We start from the raw sequence: 23,893 nt of genomic DNA on the forward strand, positions 1-23,893 counted from the left end.
TCATCATGGCAATCCACTTGGAGTGTCACATTATATGCAGTGGTCTAGATGGGAGAGGGGACCTGCCTCTACTGCAGGCGCTTGGCAGGCCTTTATGAGACTTCCAAAGGATCAGAGACTTTTAGTAGTTGGCCACCTCAGAGGGAGTGCACTCAGGATACAGCAGATATAGGCAGCCATTCCGCCAAAGTGGATTGACACAGATGACATGCTGCTTACAGAGTCCACTTGGTGGGGAGCGTTCTCAGGGACGGGCATTCCGTTACAGGTCATTGCATTGCAGGATGCACATGAGGATACCCTTGTCTTTGATGTTCAGTCGGGAGGTAGACTTATCAAATCTTGTGATGATATTCTTTTGGAGGTCCAGCCTGTCAGGATTGCAGGATTCATGGAGTGGGGCAGGGATTCACAGTGGTATCTTGACCTTGATCCTATTCTCCTTGCGCTGGGGTCTTGGAGACTCTGGCTGTATGGTGGTTCCCCTATTAGGTTCTTGTAGTGGGACCCAGGGGAGTGGGAATGGATTGATGAGGGACACCCAGAGAAGAGCTTTTCCTTCTTTTGCTATATAGTTAGGAATGCCCGGAGATTTCAGCTCAGCAGTAGAGGTTGGAGGCCCTCTAGAGCGCCACATTGGGATAGTTTTCAGATTTCCATAGCTTTGTGAAAGAACTTTTGGCGTAGGCTCTGGAAATCCCTCAGGAATAGAAAGATCACTCTTTTCTTTTGGCTTTCTGTTCATGAAGGGATTGCAGTGAACCTATGGAGATCTAGGTTCGGGGCTGACCCTACTTGTTCTCGTTGTTACATGGCAGTTGAGTTAGTACAGCATTGCCTTTGGGAGTGCAAACAGGCGAGGATGATCTGGAAAGGTGTTTTCAGCATCTTTGGCATATTTGGAGAGCCAGGTGTACAGAGGCGATGGAGGGTATCCAGGTTCACCCTTCCCAGACTATGGCTAGTATTTGGATTGACACAGTACACACTCTGATGGCCTATAGAGTACTAGTTGGGCGAGCATGTAGGGATAGCAAACTTTACTAGCTAGTTGGCCTATAGAGTACTAGTTGGGCTTATTTCACCAAATATAGTAGGGCAGAGTGGTCGACATGGAAGGTGAAAGCATTGCCAAGAAGGTAATGCCAAAACTTGTTGCTGGAGTAGATCATGCCAAGTGCCTCTCTTTTTGTGCTAGAATAGGTTCTTTTAACACCCGCAAGGCATCGGCTAGCATAATTGCCAAGCTGGTATCGACCTTCTTTCCTTTCTTGCATGAGGAGATTGCCAATGGCTATGTCTGGAGCATTGACAAACACATGGAAAGGTCTGGTCTAGTCTGGGGTTGGACGAGCGGGGCTTGGGCTGGCATAAATTTATGGTCTAAGATAAATGCTTCACATGCAAGATAGCACTTGAAATGATTTGATGGTCTCATTCGAGATTGTAATTCCTTAATTTTTTGGTCTCATACTCAATTTGGAGTTGGTACTAATACTTGGACACCAAGTTTGTCAAATTTTGTTAAGCAACACATAAGTTATGGGTACCTACATACAATAAATGCTCTAAACCTCACAAAAAATGGCTACACCCAAGCTTGGTTTTACTCATAACCATTGATATGTTGAGCATCATTTTTATAATTGAAAAATACGGATAGTTGCCAATGCTTTATATTGAGGTAAGACTGGTACTGCTTGTTTTTTAGTGCTTTACTATCTTGGCACAAGTAATGGTCGGAAAGTCCTATGGAGATGAGAGATCAACGTACTGTTGAAGTCTAGTGGCCTGTGGGGAGTGTCTAGACTCTATCCTCAAATTTGCTCAAGTAAAGCCTTGAAAAGTAGTCCTTTCTGAAGCAATATTATAAAAGCTCTCCCATGGCAAAGTTCTACATCGACATTGAGAAATTATTGGATGAAGGATTTCACACGTGGCAAGTGGAAGTAAAATATCGCCTCATGGGGAAAGGTCTTTGGCCTTATGTTATGGGCATAAAGAAGATCAATCCTTCTCCATCAGATGAGGTGGAAAAGACGATGAAAGAGCGCAATCGATCATCATGCGGTACCTCCATAAGAGCCTCATTCATCATGTTGATGAGCTCAAAATTACAAACGCAAAGTAGGAGAGTTAGAAAATAAACTTTTTTTTTTCAAGAAATTACTTCATTAAGTATAAATGAAAACTGCGAGAGCGACCTCAAATGCAGGAGTAAATCATGCAATGCATGAGGAAAAAACAGCTCAAAGTGAGCTAATAAAGAACCAAGGCGGAGGCTGAAAATGCCATCAGGCCAACTAGCTAGTAAATTTTGCACAACCTTGCTATTCTACTTTTAGATTCTGAGAAAGCTTTGTGACAACATTCTTGGAGGGTATGCTTTTGCATGTTGTCTTGTCTGACCCTTGGATCAAATGGGTATCAAGGGTGCTAGAGGAGGAATATTTCAGATTTTCCAAGTCTGTCAGACAAAGGATGCCCACTCACTTCTCTATTGCCTTTGTTTGTGGTAGAGGCCATGAGTCTCAATCTTAGATCTTAGTCTTGACATCCTTGGTTTTAGACTTCCCATCATAGACAAGATGAGGAGTTACAATGGACAATGATGTTGCAAATGACATAACTGCTTTTTTGGATGCCTCCCCTCACACCCTTCCACTCTCGGGACAGCCTTGGATTTGTTTTTCTTTGTAGCAATGAGATCCAATATAGTTGGCACACATCCAATGGCTTTTGGGTCACTGATAAGGACTCTTTTGATTGGGGTTCAGATTTTGGATTCACTTGGGTTCTGAGAGGTCTATTTGCTAGATAGTTGGGCTGTCAGGCGGGCATTGGGTGTTTCTCCAACACATCATTTTGCTCAAGTGTTGGAGAGTATTGTGAAGAAACTCTTGTTTTGGAGCTTGATGAGGTTGGATCTTGCCTCTATGAGTTGTTGACCACTACTTGGTTTTTTTGCTCATGTTAGTGTCACTCTAGAGACTGCAAATGCATTGACTCAAGAGGCCTAGCAGGAACTTTTGTGGAGCGAACTTGATGATTCCACATAGATGCTAGAGCTAGAGTGCTTGGAGACCCTGATTCTTCCAACTCATGTTAGTGTCACTCTAGGGACTGCAAATTTGGAGACCTTGATTCTTCCAACCCACGAGGGAGGGCTTAATATGATTGATCCTGATATTTAGTGTAAAGCTTTGCTTTGCAAGCTGGTTTGTTAGGCGATTCATGCTAGGCCGGGAGCCGTGGAAGGATTTCTTCTTATGATGCATTGAGTCATATATTCCTTCCTCATGTGGTAGGGGTTGGATAGTACTATGTAGATCTCAAGGTGCCTTCTCCATCACTTGGGGCTTATATTGTGAGCTTGGCACAATTTTAGGAGTTCCTTGTGGGGATTCTCCCCATTATGCAGGATGTGATTCATAGACAGCCAGTTATGTGATTCATAGACAGCCAGTTATGTGTAATGAATCTATCTTGAACGACCATGGTAGACCTTTAGGTGCTTCTTGCTATATGAAATCGTCCAAATGGGAGACAGGTCATGCTTCTTTTATGGGATCTTGGACGGCATTTAAGGACCTCCTTGAAGAACACATAACCGCATGGTTAGTCATTTCAAAGGGAATGGTAGAATAATTGTTCAGATAGATGCAGCTATCCCTTTGGGATGGGCCACTAGGGATAGAGGTGGAGACACCATGGTCTTATAGTGCAGTTCAGAGGTACATTCATTAGATCTTTGGATGAGGATGCTATTTTGGATGCACACCTTGAGTAGTGGGCCATGTGGAGCAATGCTTTTGGCTGGTACATGAATGCTCATCTAGAGGGCATTCTCCTTGGCATTTGGAGGGTATGGCTTTATGGGGATGTTTCCATAAAGTATCTTGAATGGGACCCAGGTGAATGGTTTTATGGGGGTGTTTCCATAAGTATCTTCTATGGGTGAATGGGAGTGGATTGTTGCAGGCAATAGCTCCAATTGTTGCAGGCAATAGCTCCAAGAGCCTTCCATTATTTAATTTAACAGTCAGTAATGCTAGAAAATTTCATATTAGAGCTAAAGACAGAATATGTCCAAAGCTCATCAATGGGAGAGCTTTCAGATCACTCGACTCTCACAAATGTCCTTTTTGAGAAGCTTTTGAATATACCTTAGGAACAAGAAAGTCCTTTTCTTCTAGCTCTTCATACATGGAGGGATTGCAGTAAAATTGGTGCACACATTTGGAGCTGATCCTTCTTGCTTTTGGTGCTTGACCGTCGATGAGTCTATTCAGCATTAATATTTAAGATTAGATTAGAACCCTTCAAGAAGGCCCAAGAATATTTGCACACCACTGAACATGATATGATTACAGAAAAAGAGGTTTTTATAAAGAGTTGATGTAGTTGTATCCTATTCAGCATTAATATTTGTGTGTGTGTTAAGATTAGATTAGAACCCTTCAAGAAAGTCCAAGAATATTTGGACACCACTGAACATGATATGATTACAGAAAAAGAGGTTTTTATAAAGATTTGATGTAGTTGTATCCTAAAATAAAAAGGATTCAATTAAAGAATGCCGTGCTAGAACCTTTGCACAAAACTTAAACGAGCAATGCTGATACCTGCCACCATCCAAAAACTATAAGGATCATAGTCTACACAAGAAGGGAAGACATGCGTCATAATCGATGTCTGAAGTAAAGTAAAAGAATACGCCATGGAAGACACACACATAGGAGAGATTCTGCAATCATCACCACAAATTTTCACATTTTTCAAATTTGGACATGTTAATGACCATATATAGGAGAATGTTCATATAAGAGAATGTTCCTTCAATATGTCACAATCATATGCATGGATTCCCTAAATTTCATGGAATGCAAAGATAATTATTATGTTACTGCTAATTACTGATGAGATCAAATAAGTATTTGAAGAGACGGCAGACTAGCGTGTATCATAGAGTCATCCGTGGTTAATAGAACGTCTATAGAGTGATCCAAATTACAAAGATCTATGCACTTATATAAGAGTATTTCCATAAATGTAAATAATGCGTTGGTACATCCAAGAGAATGTCCATAAAAGCATAGTAGTGTATCATTGCCATGTGTATAGAGAGGTACCCAAGTTTTCACCTCTGGGAATGCAGACAAGTTAGGTTCATTTGAGCTAGGATTGCTAGACTTATGGGAAGGTTTTGTTCATCTACCTCGTTCATCTCTTTGATTGGGTCTTCGGTATTCCAGGTTTCTTCTTGGGCTCTCACGGTTTGGCATCATGTTGTAGAGTTTCTTGAGATTGCTGTAGCCTCTCAGTACGGACCTTCACCTGCATCGGTGGACTTCAGTTAGGAGATTATTGTGAGCATCACTACTTGGTGCATTTGGAGATCCATATGTACAGAGGCTATAGATAGCATGCGAGTTCATAGTGCTAGCATCTGGATAGAGATCGTAGATACCTTGATGGCCATTTTACATGGGACTTTTAGGTTTGCAATGGCCAGGATGACAATTATTCTCAAAGAGTGGAGAGGCAGACCTTCCTTCTCTGGATCTCTTATTGGCATGGTGTGGCGATTTCAATACTCATCTTGGTCTCTCTCAGGATTTGCATATGCTCAGATATTTTGAGTGAGAGAACTAATTACAGTGGATCTCAAAAAAGAGAAGGTTTTGGCAGCTACATACTCTTGAAAGTAAGAATCAAGTGCTTAAAAAGCTATGCAAATCCACACCCTAGAAAGGTGGGATTTGCAAAATATAAGAATGTCTATTGTAAAGTGCCAGAATCTTCAGATATCTTAAAATGAGTAGATGTCCAAGGTTTGTTGTGAACCATGCCTAGTACTAAAGTTAGTTGTGGACCATGCCTAGTACTAAACTGCCAGAATCTTCAGATATCTTAAAATGAGTAATTGTCCAAAGTTTGTTGTGGACCATTCCTAGTACTAAAGAGGATGGAGAATGTTTTTACAAACTGGCTCTGCTAGAAGGACATCCATTTTTCATGTACGTAAAAGAAAACTAGGTGATGATGATAACCTAGTAGGTGATGAAGTCCTAGTTGGACTTATTGAACCGCCATCTTTGCAACATGAACCAGAAAGAGATTCTGACAAAAAAGAAAAGAGGAAAGTTAATCTCACCCCTTCTCCCTTCCAAGTTTGTTGTGGTGAATGGAATACTGTATATGAGAAAATATGCAAAAGTAGCTTTGGTGATAATTTCAATTCAAAGAGGTTTGAAAAAATCAGAAACCTTGAATGTACTTTATATTGCACGTGGTTGGCTTAGGTCAAAGTTAATCATATTTATTTTGCTCTATCAGTTTTCTGGTTTGTGATGGCTGATGAACTTTGAGGATTCAATGGGTTTTAAAAAAATGAGAACATGCTATTTCTAAATGAAAAATGAAAAGTCTGCAGTTTCTTAAACTGAGCTGACAATTTGGAGTTTCAGAGATACAAACCACAATGGGGATCACAACGAGAACAATTATTATGCAGCTTGGTAAAAGGATTATATCAAACTGAGATTGGCCTTGGGGATGATGGGAGTCTATACTTGGATAATGAAATCAATTATACAGAATTTCAAATTGCCATATTCATTTATGCTACTAATATAAAGGTATGCAAGTTCATAACCTAAAATGGTATATTTTCCATGCTTTAAAACTTCCACTAATATTTTGAATCTAAAATATTGTTAGTCTTCTGACAGATCACAACCCTTTAAGACTATCTGTTTGAGATGGAATTTAGTTTGGGGGGGGGGGAGGAAAGGGAAGTGATAAAGAGCAGAGGCCTTGGAAAGAAGTCGGTTGTCTTACTAACAGATGGATTTGATTTGTGTCAGGACCAAGCCATGATTGTGGAGCCCATAATCTTGCTAAACAATTTCATCAAAGAGGCTATCATACCGAACCTTTCAGTCAATCTCGAATCACTCATGGATGAAGATTTTATGCCAACTTTACCCAATATAAACACCAAGGGTAAAAATGGTAATTCTACAAGCAAAACTCCTCGAAGTGTGCCTGGATCAAAAAGGTCAACTCCACGTGAGGGAAAAATCCCTCAAGGAGCTAAATCAGCTCCCCAAACCCCTCTTAAAAAGAAACGCTAGAGAAGGAAGTTTGTTCCTAGTTAACGTTCAAACTATGCTCTACATTTGGAGACCCTGACTCATTTACGACTCGTGGTAAAGAGCGTTTTGACAACATAACATGAGATGGTTAGAGCTCATTAATCACATTGTTCTGTATAATTCATATAATGTTTGAAACAAATTATTTCACTTCAGAAGTTTTCCCTGCTTTCGGGCTTCATGGCTTTGCACTCAACTTGGTTCCACCTTTGCTTTTCCCTTCAACTAATATGACCTGTGTCAATCAAGATAATCCTCTTCCTCCCTTCTCCCTTCTTCAATCCCTACAATCTTGTTCCTTGCTTCCCCTCTCCCTGTATTATACTCCCTGCATAGCCATCACCGTTCTCTGCTGTAGCCCGTCCCCTCCCCCCATCCCCACCTCTCCTTCTTCAAGTTTTGGCTTCACTCTTGCACAGCTCCATCAAACTGTTTTTCTCTTGCAATCTGTCCCTCATCTCTGCTCAACCCTTCCCATTTTCCCTCCGTCCTGTCAAGCTTCCTCCTGCTTTCCATCCTATGGCCATCTTTCTCCCTTTTCAGCTCTCTCCCTTGCTTTACTCCCTCTGTTTCGTTATTTTCCTTCCTCCTGACCGGTTCTGGGAGTGTGTGTGTTTGTTTCCTTTATATGATTGGGGTGGGAAGACAACCCAAAGAATACGGATACTCACACGTGAGCCAAAATAAAAGAAGAGGCTAGTGCCATTATATGCGTCTTAAACAATGTTGTGAGATGATTAAAATTCAGATCAAGGATAAGGAATCACACAAAATTCCATGGACAGAAATCTTTGGATATCTAGGCCTCCTTGTTAGTTGCAATGCAAGTAGATATGTCCTAAATTCGATAGAGCATCAACACAAGGGTCTATAAAGGTTTAAGACATGAGATGAAGTTGAATACACAAAGTCTTATGTAGATCATAACCTCTACTATAAAGGACTATTTCACACGTGTGTGTCTGTGTAGATGATCTAGTAGAGAAGACACAATATATGTAGAGATCCAATAGACACAAGAAGTAATGAATCATTCATCAAGATGAAGAAAGATTTATTTTTAGAGCTTGCCGGTGAGGATCTAGCATTCATGCATTGCTATTTGGAAATTAAATTACGAAGAAATACAATGAACACTTTTATGAGTGAAGACATGTGCATCCTCTATTATGCAAGATTGCAATAGCACCATGGAAAATTATTGGAAATTGACAAAGAAGAGAAAAAGCAAATAATTTTTGAATGGGTGGTACTATAGATAGCTTATTCATTCGTTTATGTATCTTACAACCATCATGCCAAATATATGCTGGAAATTAAATTACGAAGAAATACAGCGAACACTTTTATGAGTGAAGACATGTGCATACTCTATTATGCAAGATTGCAATAGCACCATGGAAAATTATTGGAAATTGACAAAGAAGAGAAAAAGCAAATAATTTTTGAATGGGTGGTACTATAGATAGCTTATTCATTCATTTATGTATCTTACAACCATCATGCCAAATATATGTTATGATAACAATACATTAGCTTACTACATGTCAAAACCAAAGCAATCACACTATAATGTAACAAGTATAGTAATAGGTACAAAACAACTTGGAGTTGAATGCAAAGGAGGTCGAGCTACCCTACATGCAAAATTATCGTAGTGATTGCATAAGATATTATGATTGAAAGAGATCATCTCAAGGATATGTGTTTTTCCCTAGATAAGGAGCAATTCGTTGGTATAAAATATCTTTTGATAATGAATTTTCTTAGCACTAGATAAAATCCAATACATTTAAGAACATATTAGATATAATTTCATCATTGAAAAGGTGCTACTTAGTGACATCACAATACAACATTGTGATAAAAAAGAAACTATTTTTTATATCTTTACAATGCCATTTGAAAGAGAGTTTTTAAGAAACATGGACAAGATCTTGGTTTGACCCAGAGGAAGGATGCATAACTAAAGTAATGGTCACAGCTTTGAAACACAATCTCATCATCGTAAGAGAAGGTCACCTTCATGATATTTACTTGAGGGAAGATGTTAAGGGATGCAAATCAACAGATCTCAAAGTACATATATACGTACAAAGGGATACATGTTTAAATTTGTACGTCAATGGATCTCAAATTCCTAGTGACTACAGTGCTTTCACTTATACATAAATGGGTCCCACATGTTTACATTTGTATGTAAATGGATCTCAAAGTGCAAGTGACTACAGTGCTTTCACTTTTTCTTTATTATTTGTCCTTAGTGTCAATTCTTGAAGTTAAAAAGTTTGTATGCTTACTTTTATGGTCACAAAATATGGTCTTAATGCATGAATATGGTTACAGCATATGGTGGTTGCATAAAATTTTCATTATAGAAATTGACTTTTTTGGGAGAAGAATATTGTTACAATATTTTATGGTTACAAAATTTAATAACGAAGTATGGTTCTGAAGCATTATGAAGTACTAAGAGCTCTTAAGTTGAATGATTACGAGTACTCAATTGATCTTCCTTTTTGACATTCCAAAGTAAAACTAGGTCAACAAAAGCATGTATGTTGTAAAACTAATACAATGTATGGATTAGCCTCTTTTATTTCCTATTGATATGTATTTGGGTCTTCTTTTGGTATGCTAAGCACTCGAATGCCTTGCCTCAACCCATAGTGAACTAAAGAAAACAAAACATAATGAAAGGTAGATTCATACAGCCCAACCATGCAATGTTCATACCTCAAGACAAACAATACCTTTAATTAGAGATTTAAATTTGATGAGGATAGTACCTTATCTCAGTCTAACACAAGTTAACTACAAGTAATTTAGGCGTGTTGTGTATGGGCTTCATCTCTTATAGAATTTTGTATATATAGGGAAACATAATCCCCTCCTATTGCTCTCTTTTACTTGTCATAGTGCCAAAAAAAAACATTCAAGATTAATGCAGGCAAGCCAATTGGATATAATTCTCAAAAGTAGTATTGAGAACTTAATAGTATCAACTTTCACAAAAAAACAATGGAAGAGGTTCTGTCCAAGTCTAGACAAGCTATTTGGTTCCATTATACATTCTACATAGCCCATGATGATTGTTTGAGATTCTCTTATGCCTTAGGCAACCATGATTTATCCCTCTTATAGCTTATGTACCTCTTCTTCATAGGATGGATTCTTTTGGTTGGCTAATCAGTCACTTCTCTCAATGTTTTTAAGTCAATTCAATGTCATATGCTTTCTCTCTTTGACAATTTAATCACTAATATAGTCACTAGAGGTTGACCTTGTTCATCATACAATATCATAATTCAATAATTAGTACTTACATGGGAGCATATTTTACAATTCTATTGCTAAATGCATGGGTCATCATCTACAATATTATTGATATTACAACAATAATAGAAGATGAGGAAAGTTTTCACTCAAAAGTATGACCGTGAAACTTGACCATCTCCGTCAACTCATGTCTCCATTCCAAATTTTGAGTACTCTTAGGTAATTTTTTTTGGGGAAAACAAACGATTAAAATAAAAGTTCTTAGAAAACCTTTTAAAACGTTCGGTACAAACATGTTTTTTTGTGCAAATAGACCGATAGTTGGTTGCAAGAGTTGGAGGTAGATATGGAAAGTGGAGTAACAAGTATAGTTTGGGGATGGATTCTTATGTAATGCAAGGCAGAAATACAATTAAAAAACCAAGTCATCAAATGACAAGTTTCGTAAAAATGGCAACAAGAATAGATAATTTTAACGATTACAAAAAATACCATACCTTATAAGTTGGATTTTCCTTCAAGGAATTCTAATGAGGTAGCACAATTATGCACGTGAAGGCAATAGGGACGTGGAGTTGGATTTGGAGTATGCATAAGATCTACTTGATGATGAGAATGAGGCCTAGGTAGAGAAAAGATTTGAGAATTCACGATCAATTTGTGCTTCATTATTTATCACAATATGCCCTTGTAGCATTCTTGCACATTTCCTATATTTGACATTTCCTCTTTGTAAAATTTAAATGCTTGTTCTATTTTCTCTCTTTTGTAGCTAAGGTCAATATATCCCTCTTCCTATGTACACAGCCAAATGGATATTCCTTGGGGAAGTAATCTTATAACTGGGGGTCCTTAGGGGTGGAAACCTCTCTTAAGAAAATTGTTCGAGTGCTTTTCCAAGTGATCAAAGGCAAGGTAAACTAGAGTTCTCATTATATAACATATTTCTTTTGAAGTTATGGTCTATGTTGCTGGTGTTAGATATCAATGCTTCACTCTCATGTAACTACGCGGGAACCAGCTAACTCTACTTGTAAGCCCCCCATATGAGGAGAAGGCATTTGAGTAGCTCGGTTATCCGGTAGGTCTCGGTTTGGACACCAGATGGGGGCCATGTGTGGCCTGATGGCTGGACGGAGTTGGCACACTACCAACTAGGCTACATGCAAGTGCGAGAAGGCATCCCATGACTGATCGCATTGAGGATAGATGGAGCATTTCTTGGGGCAGTCCACTCTCAAGTTACGGGGCCCGTTTGGAGTCTCGGATGATCCTGGATGGATGTGGGCTGAACGGCAACCGTAGGTTAGTTGCTCTATTTTGCGCACCGGTTCTATCATGTGGTCAGTGGCCTATTTCGAGACCGACCCCAGTCGACCATTTTGGGTGGACTGGGTCGGTCACCTAATTGAGCCCAACCACCGACTGGGTGGTGGCTATATAAGAGCAAGCCCGTGAAGCCCATTTCATCACTGGCTATAGCAATCGTGATTCCTTAGCATCCAGCCTCTGTCATCTACTGTTTCTAGCTCACCATCGAAGCTTCTTTCACAGGAGTGCACAATTGGGAGGCAATGCCATCTATTATATCAGTTCTACAGTAATCAAAATTTTGATTCTCCATACTATCTGTTTTCTCTCTTGTGTACGAGATCCTGTTATCTGTTGAGCATAGACGTCGTATTGTTTTCTTACATGGTATCCGAGCCTGGACTCTAGCAAGAAGATTTGGTAGTGTGTTTTTGTTTGTGAGCAGATTGTGAGAGATGGCCCAGCCCGCAAGACTGCGAATCCCACCGTTCGGCGAAAGCAGAAAGTTGGACGGCTCTAACTATCCACTCTGGAAGTTCAAGATGAAGACCATCCTAAGCACATATGAGCTTTGGGACACAGCTACTGGGGTGGATGTGAGGCCGATTGCGAGACCGGATCTAGCCAATGCAGGACAACAAATAGTACCAACTGCGGATGAGATTCTCGCATGGACAAGAAGAAATGCAGATGCGCTGTGTTCTATTGTCTGCAGTATAAGTGATTCCATCATGGCATTAATTCAACATGTCACCACAGCGGAGGAGGCATGGACGGTCTTGAAAAATCAGTATGAGACTACGAATCAGACGCGGATTCAGAATCTGGAGACTCAACTCGCGAACGAGAAATTGTCTGAGTCTGAAGCGGTAGAGAAGTTCATCACCAGGGTGAAGAATCTGTGCGGTCAGATGACTGCGATTGGCATCACCATCCCCAACGAGAATCTAGCATGAAGGTGTACACAGATTCTCCCACCAAAGTACGACGGTCTTGTTACGGCACTGAATATGTAGAACAAAAATCCACCCCTCAACTTTGAGGATTTCAGTGCAATGCTTCTGGAGGAGGAGATGCGTCAAAAGACGAGGACTGTCTGGAGAAGATTCAGCTTTCTATGCTGGATCAAAGAAAGGTAAGGGTAAGGACTCTAGTAACCCATCTTCTTCTGATGATAAAAAGAGAAAGAAGAAGATCAAGTGCTTCTATTGCAACAAGGTAGGGCACAAGCAGAATGAGTGTCGAAAGAAGATTGCAGATGAGACGAATGGAGTAAAGAAAGAGTCCAGCAACATCGCGCAAGCAACACCAATAGAGCTGTTCGTAGCAATTGAGGAGATTTGCACGGAGGCAGTTCATGTACCTGCGGATGAACCTTGGATCATTAACAGTGGTGCATCACGCCACATGACCAGTCGGAAGGATTGGTATACCTCTATATAGCCGGTAGGGAATGACATCCTGGTAGCAGTTGGCAATGATGCAAAATGTCCAGCAAAAGGAAAAGGTACGGTTGCTCTCAAGTCAGATTGAGTTGTAAAACAGTTGTCCGATGTTCTTTATGTGCTAGATATCAAGAGGAACTTCTTGTCCGTTTTTGCGATCATGGACAAGGACCTCAAAGTTCAATTCGATAAGAATGGTGCACAGATCCTAGATCTTCAAGGAAAGGTCGTTGGTAAAGGTACATGGCGCAACAACATCTACGAAGTCTTAGGTTTCAGTGCTCGAGCTGATGTGAAGAACACTAAGCTGTGGCATGAGAGGTTTGGTCATCAAAACCTTAGTTCTTTGAAGGAGATGCATAAAAGTGGAATGATTGCAGACCTACCAGAAATTTCAGATTTGCCTGATGTATGTGAAGCTTGCATGATGGGCAAGCAGCATCGGTAGCCCTTTCCTAAAGAGGCAGTAGGGCAAAGGCTCTTCTAGAGCTCGTCCACACGGACCTCTGCGGAAAGATGGAGATGGAAGCTTTGGGTGGTAGGTTTTCCAATAAGCCCCGAGAGAACCATTGGAGGGTAGGGATGCGGGTGCTGAAATACATCAAAGGCACACTTGATTATGGCATCACCTATACCAAGGGCAACATCTTGACCGGATTCTGTGACTCGGATTGGGCAGGAGACATGGACAGTAGGAGATCAGTGATAGGTTACTGTTTCTCACTTGGATCTGGAGCTGTGTCATGGGTTAGCAAGAAGCAACCCACACTTGCTCTTTCTTTTATCGAGGCTAAGTACAAAATCAGCATGCTTTGCTTCTTGTGAGGCAGTGTGGTTGAGGAGGATTCTGGGGGACATGGGTGCAGTGTAGAACAAGCCTACGCAATTGTCATGTGACAATCAGAGTTGCATGGCGATTGCAAAGAACCCTGTGTTCCATGCTCGCACAAAACACATTGAAATTCAATATCACTTTGTATGCAAGCTCATCATGGATGGAGAGGTCGACTTGGTGTACTGTCCGGACATCTTCACAAAGGCTCTTGGAAGAGACTTGCTAGAGAGGCATCTTCATCGACTTGGACCGAAAAAGTAAGTTCACTTACGGGTGGACATTGAGGGGGGTTGTTAGATATCAATGCTCCACTCTCATGTAACTACGCGGGAACTAGCTAACTCTACTTGTAAGCCCCCCACATGAGGAGAAGGCATTTAAGTAGCTCAGTTATCCGGTAGGTCCTGCTTTGGACACCAAATGGGGGCCATGTGTGGCCTGATGGCTCGATGGAGTTGGCACACCGCCAACTAGGCTACATGCAAGTGCGGGAAGGCATCTTATGACTGACCGCATTGAGGGTAGATAGAGCATTTCCCGGGGCAGCCCACTCTCGAGTTGCGAGGCCCGTTTGAAGTCCCAGATGATCCCGGATGGTTGTGGGCCGAACGGTGACCGTAGGTTAGTTGCTCTATTTTGTGCATAGGTTCTATCGTGTGGTCGGTGGCCTACCGACCCCCAGTCGACTGTTTTGGGCAAACTAGGTCGGTCACCCAATTGAGCCCAACCGACTACGACTGGTGGCTATATAAGAGCAAGCCCATGAAGCCCATTTCATCACTGGCTACACCAACCCTGATTCCTTAGCATCTAGCCTCCGTCCTCTACTGTTTCCAGCTCGCCATTGAAGCTTCTTTCACAGGAGCGCATGGTTGGGAGGTAGCGCTCTATTGTATCAGTTCTACAGTAATCAAAATTTTGATTCTCCATACTATCTATTTTCTCTCTTGCGTATGAGATCTTGTTATCTGTTGAGCACAGACGACGTATTGTTTTCTTACAACTGGTACTTGGAATTTCAAGAAGAGTCATTGGGAGAAAATTGAAAGGGAATTTCCCAAAATTCGTTGGACCAACTAAGCATGACATGAGGAGATTCCATTCAATTTGATGTTCCATAAGAATCTTGGTTATTCTAAAGGATGGGGTTGTATGGGACTTCCAAGTCTTTGAACATGATGAATTGCACTCTATAGTAAATGGAGGATTACCAAAAAGCGAGCGAGCCAAAAAGACAAGCGATACAAAACAATAAAATATTTATTTTTCCCCATATGTTTCCTCAATGCTTTGAGGTTAAATATGCATATAACTTAAAAACCACTAATACTAAATTCACATCCCCCATAAGAAAGCTCGTATGTTTTATTGCCAACTCATCATTAGTATCAAAGACAAACCCTACTGCAATCAAGTTCTCTCTTTCCGCATAGTAATTGAGATCCTCAATGTAACCTTCCACACAAGTGGGGCATTTTCAATGACTCCTTGAATGGATTAGTCTACACTCCATGCATATGTAAATGCTTAGCTTTTCTAATTCTATTCACTCTTGGAACAAAACCCATGTCTCTTTGTTATTGCAAAAACATCCCTCCCCACTGTTACATCCCACTAATCTAACCAGTGTAACAAATTGACCACAAATCCATATTTTGGTGCATGACACAAGTGATACTCAGGTGAGACTTCAAAGATCTTTAGAGGAGGAAACATAGTTTCTATTACTCAAGGAACCAACAATAGGATGCCAGTGAGGCATTTGCTTTATGATTGATGACATAGATTGATTGTATGCAAGTATGTTCTACACCCATGATTAGAGGTATTCCAACCCTCCCTCATGGAACCTTAACCTTAATAACTCAAAAGAAAAAAGAAAGGAAGAATTTTATGATTGTGAAATTTGATAACCCCCTTATGGATTGTTTTTCAATGAAAAAATTGATTGGTTGCTTCCTCCTTAAAAATGATGTCCATAATGTAAACTCCATAGTGAATGATATCTCTATAAGTTTGACTTTCAAAAGTAACATTGGGGAACGATTGATGAAACCTTGGCTCACTTTTAGGGAGAAAGGGGTTCTTTTGTGTCATTGCTTGGAACCGAAGCTAACTCATTTTCTCAATCATACTTGGAACCATATAGCATCGTTGGATACAAACTTGATTCAAAATGAACACTTAAGAAATGAGGTGCAAAAACGCTTGAACCACATCCCTAAGGAAAAAATTAATGTTGAAGGTCCACTTGACACTATGTTGGATGATTGTTATCAACTAACCACGTTTCTAGGGAAACGGGATATGGACCAACTTGGCCACCTTACGATACCTTTCTGGGAACATATAGAGGCTTTTTTGAAAAAATTAATTGACTCTAGGTTCCCTAACAAGGGACACCTTCAACCTTTTTTACTCTTATGATACAATGAGCAATGTGGATTGGTTGAATGCCAATACCCTGATCACTTCTACAGACAAGTCAGCCTTCACTCCAGCCTTTATTTGTAAAAGATTGATCTTTTCTCTAGTGAAAGAGAGGTTCAATAGCAAGGACATTGTACAAGTCCAAGAGGGCAACATCCTTGGCTAACTGGCTAGGGTGATATTAGACTTCCAGTCTATCCACTAATTGAAAATTACTCGCTACCCTACTTGATGTGAGCATCCAAAGCACATAAGAATCCCTTCAAATGGATAACAAATGCCCATGCTTGCATCTTTGAGAGATAGAATCTTTATAGATTCCACCCTCAAGGCTTGCGTGGAGCCGTTGATGATGGCCACTGCCATGGTGTAGGATCATGTCACCGAGACGGTACCCTCCAAGGATTTCCAGATTGTTAGATCAGTCTTTGATGCAAGGATAAATTTACCCAAAAAAATAAGCTCAGTGTTTACAGCAGTAGTAGACATAGGAAAATGCTTTGAAAACATCCCCTTGGAAGGTGAGGATTTATTGATCCAAGTCATGAGATAGGTGATTGCTTTAGCCTTCTCACAGGCTGTAAAAAATTTATTGGCCTAAGAAAAAAACCATGAAGCCTATTGGACCAATCAAAAAAGATGTAGCAACCCCTTAGTTTTAGAGTGGGAGCTAGTGAGAATCAATACTTGGTTACTCACTAATATGCACTTGAACCTAGAAGGGATCATATATACACTAATATGCACTTTACCCTAGGAGGGATCATATATAAGCAAGTTACCTAACTATATTGGCAGTGGGGCCACTATTCCCCATGCAGCACTGCATAGCTATACTGGCAAGGGTTGGGGTTGGAAGTGTCGAGCTCATTGAAGAGGAATGTGGCAATGGGGTCAGCCTTTGTAGATGTGATGTTGGACAAGGATAGATGGAATTGATTTCAAGTATAAATCCACCACCACTCTTCCTTCCATTCCTCATTCATATGGACAACACCAAGATGGATGACGCCAAGTGTGTGAACTTCAACACCACTTTTTTGGTGGCCATGTGGTTCTTGAGCCACTTTTGAGAGCTCCTTTCTAGAGGAGTTAGAGTCTCACCACTTGTGCTTTGAGCCACAATCAATGCTTGGCTCTACTTTTCAGTGGTGGCCTGGTGGGAAGGAGTCACAAACTTGGATGTGTTGGACCGATGTCCTTGCGATCCGAGATTATGCTTGAGATCCTCAAGGTCACAATGCCAAGGAAGTTTTGATGGGTGCTCATTAAGGAGGCAAAATGGTGTTAAAATCAAATCTTATATCTATACTAGCTTTCAAGCCTACTCATCACCCTATGCCTAGTATTGCTCAACGTGGGCCTTCAATGTGTTTGACTTCTTGATTAAAGTCATGACGCTACTAGCTCTTGATTGCCTCAACTTTGAGGCTTTTGGAAAATATACATCATTCCTAGGGCCTCAATTGGTGGGTTTAATTATTTTATCTCAACTGTGAGAACGTTTAGCTCACATAAAAGATGAGGAAGTATGTGTTCCCATGTAGGTGAGCCAAAATGGACCTAATTTCCATTCTAGATGCATCCTTAGGCACATGAAATCTCACATTCCACTTTGGGTTCCAAAAAATTGGTTCCTCTACTACTATCTCTTATAGAACTTGGGATGATTTTTGTCTTGGTTAGAACTCCATTCAAACTTCGTGTCCTAACTTGTGAGATGGTGCACGAAAAATTTCTTGATGAAGTGCCTCTAAAAGCTTAGCAATCCCACAGACAATTGAACTTACTTGGCATTGCTTGGTTCCTTTAGTTTTTGAACGGCATCAACCTCTAACTTTCATGTCATGAGGCATTCATGTGAAATTACACACTAATAAGACTCCTAATATAAGAACACATAAAACACACATTTGTATGGGCTAAGGGATATTCAAGTCTCCCAAATATTTATAACACCTCTTGTAGGCATTCCAAGTGTGTTAACATCATGTTGTAGATTGAAAATTCATCCAAAAAGACTGCTAGAATTTGTCCGATGTACTCCTGGAGGGTTTCCACCATGAAGTATTGGAATGTGGCTAGTGCATTATTCAGTCCAAATGGCATCAACTCTCGAGTATGCCCCCCATTCGATAATGAAGGTGGTCTATTATCTATCTTACTCAACCAATGCAGATGTCCATGAATGAATACATCTCATTCCCCACCACTTTGTTGAGGACTCTATTAGTGAAGGGCACTTCGAATGGGTTTCTTATTGTTTGTTCCATAGAGACTTTTAGCTTCCCATGCTTCTTTGTTGGCACGATTATTATTAGAAAAAGCCAATATATTCTATCCACCTTGTGATGAATCTCGTCCTTAGTAATTGATCTATTTCATCCATTACTAACTTGGCAATTCATTTTTTATATTTTCTATTGAAACTGAATTTGCATCGGTGATCAGAGGGATTAGCGTTGAATCTTGATTACTTCCACCCTTGCAGTCAATGGCTTTGCTGTAGGTCATTTGGAGATTGGGGAACCTCCTTATGGCCACTTGTATGGGCCAAACAGAGTGTGAAGCAAGGCCTGTGGCTTACTATGGTCATTTTTACAGCTAGTGCAATGGTTTCCTCATAAACTGTGCTATACTCTTGGGAAAATCCATTGCCTACCAACCTAGATTTATATTTTTCAAATCCTTGATCTGAGTTGATCTTAAATTTGTAGAGCAATTTGCATCCTATGAACTTCTTCTCTGCAAGGAGATGTCAAAGTCCAAGCCTAATTATTAAGAAGACCATTGTACTCTTCATCCACTACATGATGCCACTCTAAGACCTGAAATCCTTGTCAAAAGGAGGTCTATTTTTCAAATTCCATCACTTTGGACATGAATGTAAAGTACTCTTATAGGTCCACCTCTTGGGTTCCTATTAACGAGAGTAGATCTTCTAACATTTGTGGTGCAACTCTTTGGGACATCGGTGATGATCATGGTAGTAGATATGTTTGCTGTGTCAAAGAATCTCTTTAACTTTACTCTAAGTGGTTTTATTGGCTATGTACTATGTACTCTCTTTAACTTTACTCTAAGTGGTTCTATTGGATATGTACTACTTGATGGTGCAAAGAAATCCTTTGTTTCGCTGGATATGATGGCTAAGTTAGTATAGAAACTCTATCAAAATATATTTATAGCCTAACCAATGATAAAGTCCCTAGATGTGATCGGTTTTTGCTTGACTAGATCATAGAGTCTATTGCTTTTAAATGTTTTGTATACCTTGTGAAGATGCACTTGATTGAATTAACATTAAGATTTTTCTAAGTGCATCTAGAACATGAGAAAAAGTAAGAGATTCAAATACTTTAGGTGATTGATAGAGGTATTAATTCTAGTGAATTTCCCTTCTGGCATCATGTTCTACAAAAGAGCTATGAGACTCCTATTCATCAAGTGCACACTATATCACACGCTTATATCCAATACTACATTGGGACTTTCTACTTGTTGATAATACATCTAATTGACTTTTCAATAACTCTATTAAAGACTCACAAACATATTTTGGAAAGTAGACCTCGGAAGCCCCTATACCATATTTGTCATCTTCAAGGACAAATATATTTTGGAAAGTAGACTTTGGAAGTCTCTATATCATATTTGTACCCATGCCACAAGACCTTTAAAGTTGAGGTGACCATATATCTTATGCCACAATGTACTCAAGTAAGCATCTTGACTCTAATGATGAGCTACTAGGGCTCTTTGGATTGGAACTATTGGAGATAGCTTGAACATGTGGTTGAATTTGACACCTTGGGCAATGATGGATTTGGGCCTCTGAGGTTCTCTAGCTGTGCATCTATATGTGTTGATGACAACCTACAATTAATGTTTTATTATCTATCCCCAATAGAAAGGAGATTCTATGCCATTTTGGGGACATAGAATGCATCTCCTATCTTCTCTGCAATGCCTACATGATTATGCGAAGTCATGTTCTCAATCCCTTCATTTTTTGAGATGTGTTATTACTTATCACAATTTCCTCTCTGATTTCTATTCTAAGAGCCATTCCCTCTCGGGTCCCATGTGGTTGATTGCATTGGATGAACCACCATGTATCTTCATCCTTATGATTTTCAGTCTCATTGGCTTCTCAAAAAGAGCATATTGAGAGATGAGGCCTTTATGCTGATAATAGTCTTGGGAGTTGTCATCATCATAGGCATAGTGTGCAAACTATCTATGATTATTGCCTCGATGTTGGTGAGGGCTTCCAGATGTGTTGGATTGGCCAATCGCTAAATCTCTTTGCTTTTTCCTACATTTTGGTTCCTAATGGAGTCCTAATGGATTGGGACGCCATAGTAGTTGCCTGATCTTCTAAGAGTACTCTTCGAATGGATCAGGATGCCACAGTAGTTTCTTAATTTTGGTTCCTAATGGATTGAAATGCCATAGTAATTGCAATTGTCTACTCTTCTAAGAGTACTTAATTGGGTCCCTCCTCTTTTAGGGTCCTCTACCTCTAGGATTCCATATTTCCCTTTGAGAGGAAGGACCATGGTTTAGAAATTGATGTCTTGATGAAGATTGAGACCATTTTCCATGGTTGTTTCCTCTTCGTTGGTTGTTGGATCGACTAGTGTTTCGATCTTATGGAATCCTTGTCTTCTAGCTAAAAATACATGGTTGTGACTCTTGAAATCAATGTTGAGACCTCATCTCATGTGCTCATGCATGAGCATTTTGAAAAGGAAGGAGGTGCATCTCTTGTGACCATTGTAGCCACAAACTAGTCCATAGTCATTTCCTAGTCTGTTGAGGGCAATCGCGACTACTTTCTTTGATATAAGAAAGTGCATGAACGAATGCAAAAATAGTCAAAGAGTGACTTTACAATGGTGCCATGTGAGTGCAATTGTCCTAAAGTTGATGATCCAATGGACAAGTGACTTACAAATTATGAATCTTCCTATTGCTAAGGTATTCGATGAGATATTAGATGTGTAAGTGTAGAGAAATGAATGGATTGGCTCTGTTAGGAACTAATTAGGAAAGGGCTTGGTAACCTTGGTGGAGTTGAATCTCCTCTAAGATATGCTAATCAATACCTACAGTAGAGGTCAATTTAAGGAAAATGCATCAAAAATTTTATTTTCTTTGTTCTTTTTGTGCTTTGCTTGGAGAGGCTACACAACTCAAATGTGGTATGTGTGTTGTTGTAGAAGGAGTTGTTGATCGATTTGTCTTAGAATGCTTGTTTGCTTTGTCTAGATAGCTACTTGTAGTAGTAAAGGATGTAGGCATCATAAATATCACGTATGTTGTCTTTAGCTATTCTAGGTGAGAGATTTCTCACTTGGTATCACTTTTATAGGCACGAAATGCTAGGATACATGTTGCAATAAAATACAACTCATAGAGCTAAAACAACACTCTCTCACAAAAAGAATGGACCTCACAAAGTGCTCACAAGAACATGACCACTCAGAGAGATGGAGTATGCCTCAGATGGAGGGCTTGTTACCTTGGCAAGAGCAAGGGGATAATTACACTCATGAAAGGAATGTGAACAAAGATAAGCTCTAATACCATATTAGAGGACCGAGGGGAGAGAGAGAGAGAGAGAGGAGTTCACAAGAGATGAGTCATTATACACTAGTTGTATTCCAAAGAAACTGTAATGTATACATTAACTTCTTAGAGCTAGGGTTAGGGTTAGGGTCATGGTTTGTCCCATGAACCCTATCTCAATGGTGTTGTTTAGACTATTCTCAACAAAAGAATATATTCTTGTTGAATTGTGATCCCCATGTTACGTAGCTTTGTACCTTGGTGAGGCTACTCAACAACCATGAATGCAACGACATTTTGTCTTAAGCATTGGTCAATTGTTTGGTCATTGTCTGATTTAGTTCCTTACTCATGTTGAAACCTTTTTAGGAATGCTTGCTTCAACTCGGTCATAGTTGTGGAATGATCATGTGGATACTAGTCAAACCACTCGATGGCCTTATTTATTATGAATGTGGTGGGTAAGTACAACATGCACTCTTCCTCTATATTGCTATATTCCACAGAAAAATTTGCAAAAGGGAACTAGGATTCTCACCCTCTCATTCTATCTATTTAGGAACTCGATCCTTATTTGAGGTCCTCTTATTAATACTTCATTCATTCATGGACTCAGAAGATGGGCATTCGAAAAAATTGAATCTTATAGAGTGTGTTGTTGAGCTTGGACTTCTCCCTTACCCTTGTGAGCTTGATAGGGATTTGGCTCCTAGTTGTTGCAAGAATTAACCCAATTCTCCTTGAGAGAACTCTTGTGTTCTTCTCTTCCACTCCTTCCTCCCTTTGGTCTTTAGTGTTGTTTCTAGTGTTGAACTGCATAATTTGCCCACTTCCCACTTGAGTTTGAGTATCCTCTTCATTCAAAATCTAGTCTACTAAGTTGTTCATCCAATCATGCTATGTACTCTTTTAGATTCATTTTGTAGTCATGAATTTGGTATTCATCTTCATTCCCAGGCTCTACAAGATAGAGTGCCATTACCAGATTGTTGAATGAAGCAACTCGTTCCCTTGAATGTGTCGAATGAAGCATATATTTCCTCAAACTTGCATGCTAATGGTGGACAAGGAAAATGCAAGTAAACTGAAAGGAAAAACTAATGTATGGAGAGAAATTTTCTCTTTGTATTGCTCAGAATTCTTTCTCAAGGCAGTACAACTATGGCAACATGAGAAGATGCTACCTCTCTTGTTTTGTGCCTTTTATACATCTCCCTCTCCCTTTGAAAAGGTTGGCAAAGTACCACGTACCAAGCATTTACATTTGCTACCTACTAGTCATCAGTGGGGTAGGTGCTAGTATGGTTGATATTGAAATATCTTCTAATAAGGAAGCCCTCACATAGAGTTGGCATATTCTATTAGCTTCACGGTCCTATTTTAGTTTTGACCACACTATGTTGACTGTAGCAAATGGGTCACTTTGTGATTTTTCGAGACCAATGCTTTGTTGTGGTTTACTTGGCTTCTGTTTTGTTGGGGCCCTTCATTAAGGGGGTCCAATAGACTTGTTCACACAATTTCTTGTATAATGGATCCTCCATGTGAGGCCCTAGCTCACTACACTCAATTTTTTCTTCCATGTTTTAATTACACATTTTTGATGTTTTCTTTTGTCATCAAAACATTGATATGGACCATTCTTGTAAGGAAAATATGTATGGAAAGATGATTTATTTCTAGAAAAGTATGTATGGAAAAATATAAGGAAAACATTTAAACATGTATGGAAAGATGATTTATTTTCGAGAAAAGTATATAGTTTTGATACTTTGTAATTTTCATGATTCTAACATGCAAATTTGAGGCCAAGGTGGTGACTTTTGGCAAAGATTGATGATGACCAAAGTGGTAAGAAA

The 23,893-nt window shown here is 39.8% G+C and overlaps 1 protein-coding gene across 1 annotated transcript in view; it reads left to right on the plus strand.

Moving 5' to 3' along the window:
• Window positions 1-7,240, plus strand: part of LOC147906149 (uncharacterized) — a 104,540-nt gene extending 97,300 nt beyond the window's left edge. The window contains exons 11-12 of the mRNA XM_087383419.1: window positions 6,471-6,641; window positions 6,870-7,240. Of these exons, the coding sequence (XP_087239545.1) occupies window positions 6,471-6,641; window positions 6,870-7,139 (441 nt within the window). The 3' untranslated portion in view covers window positions 7,140-7,240. The remainder of the gene's footprint in view (window positions 1-6,470; window positions 6,642-6,869) is intronic.
• Window positions 7,241-23,893: the final 16,653 nt, after the last annotated feature.

This window comes from Dipteris shenzhenensis, chromosome 1 (assembly GCF_047967505.1).
Source record: "Dipteris shenzhenensis isolate YYH24624 ecotype China chromosome 1, Dip_SZ_1.0, whole genome shotgun sequence".
NCBI classification, from domain to species: Eukaryota; Viridiplantae; Streptophyta; class Polypodiopsida; order Gleicheniales; family Dipteridaceae; genus Dipteris; species Dipteris shenzhenensis.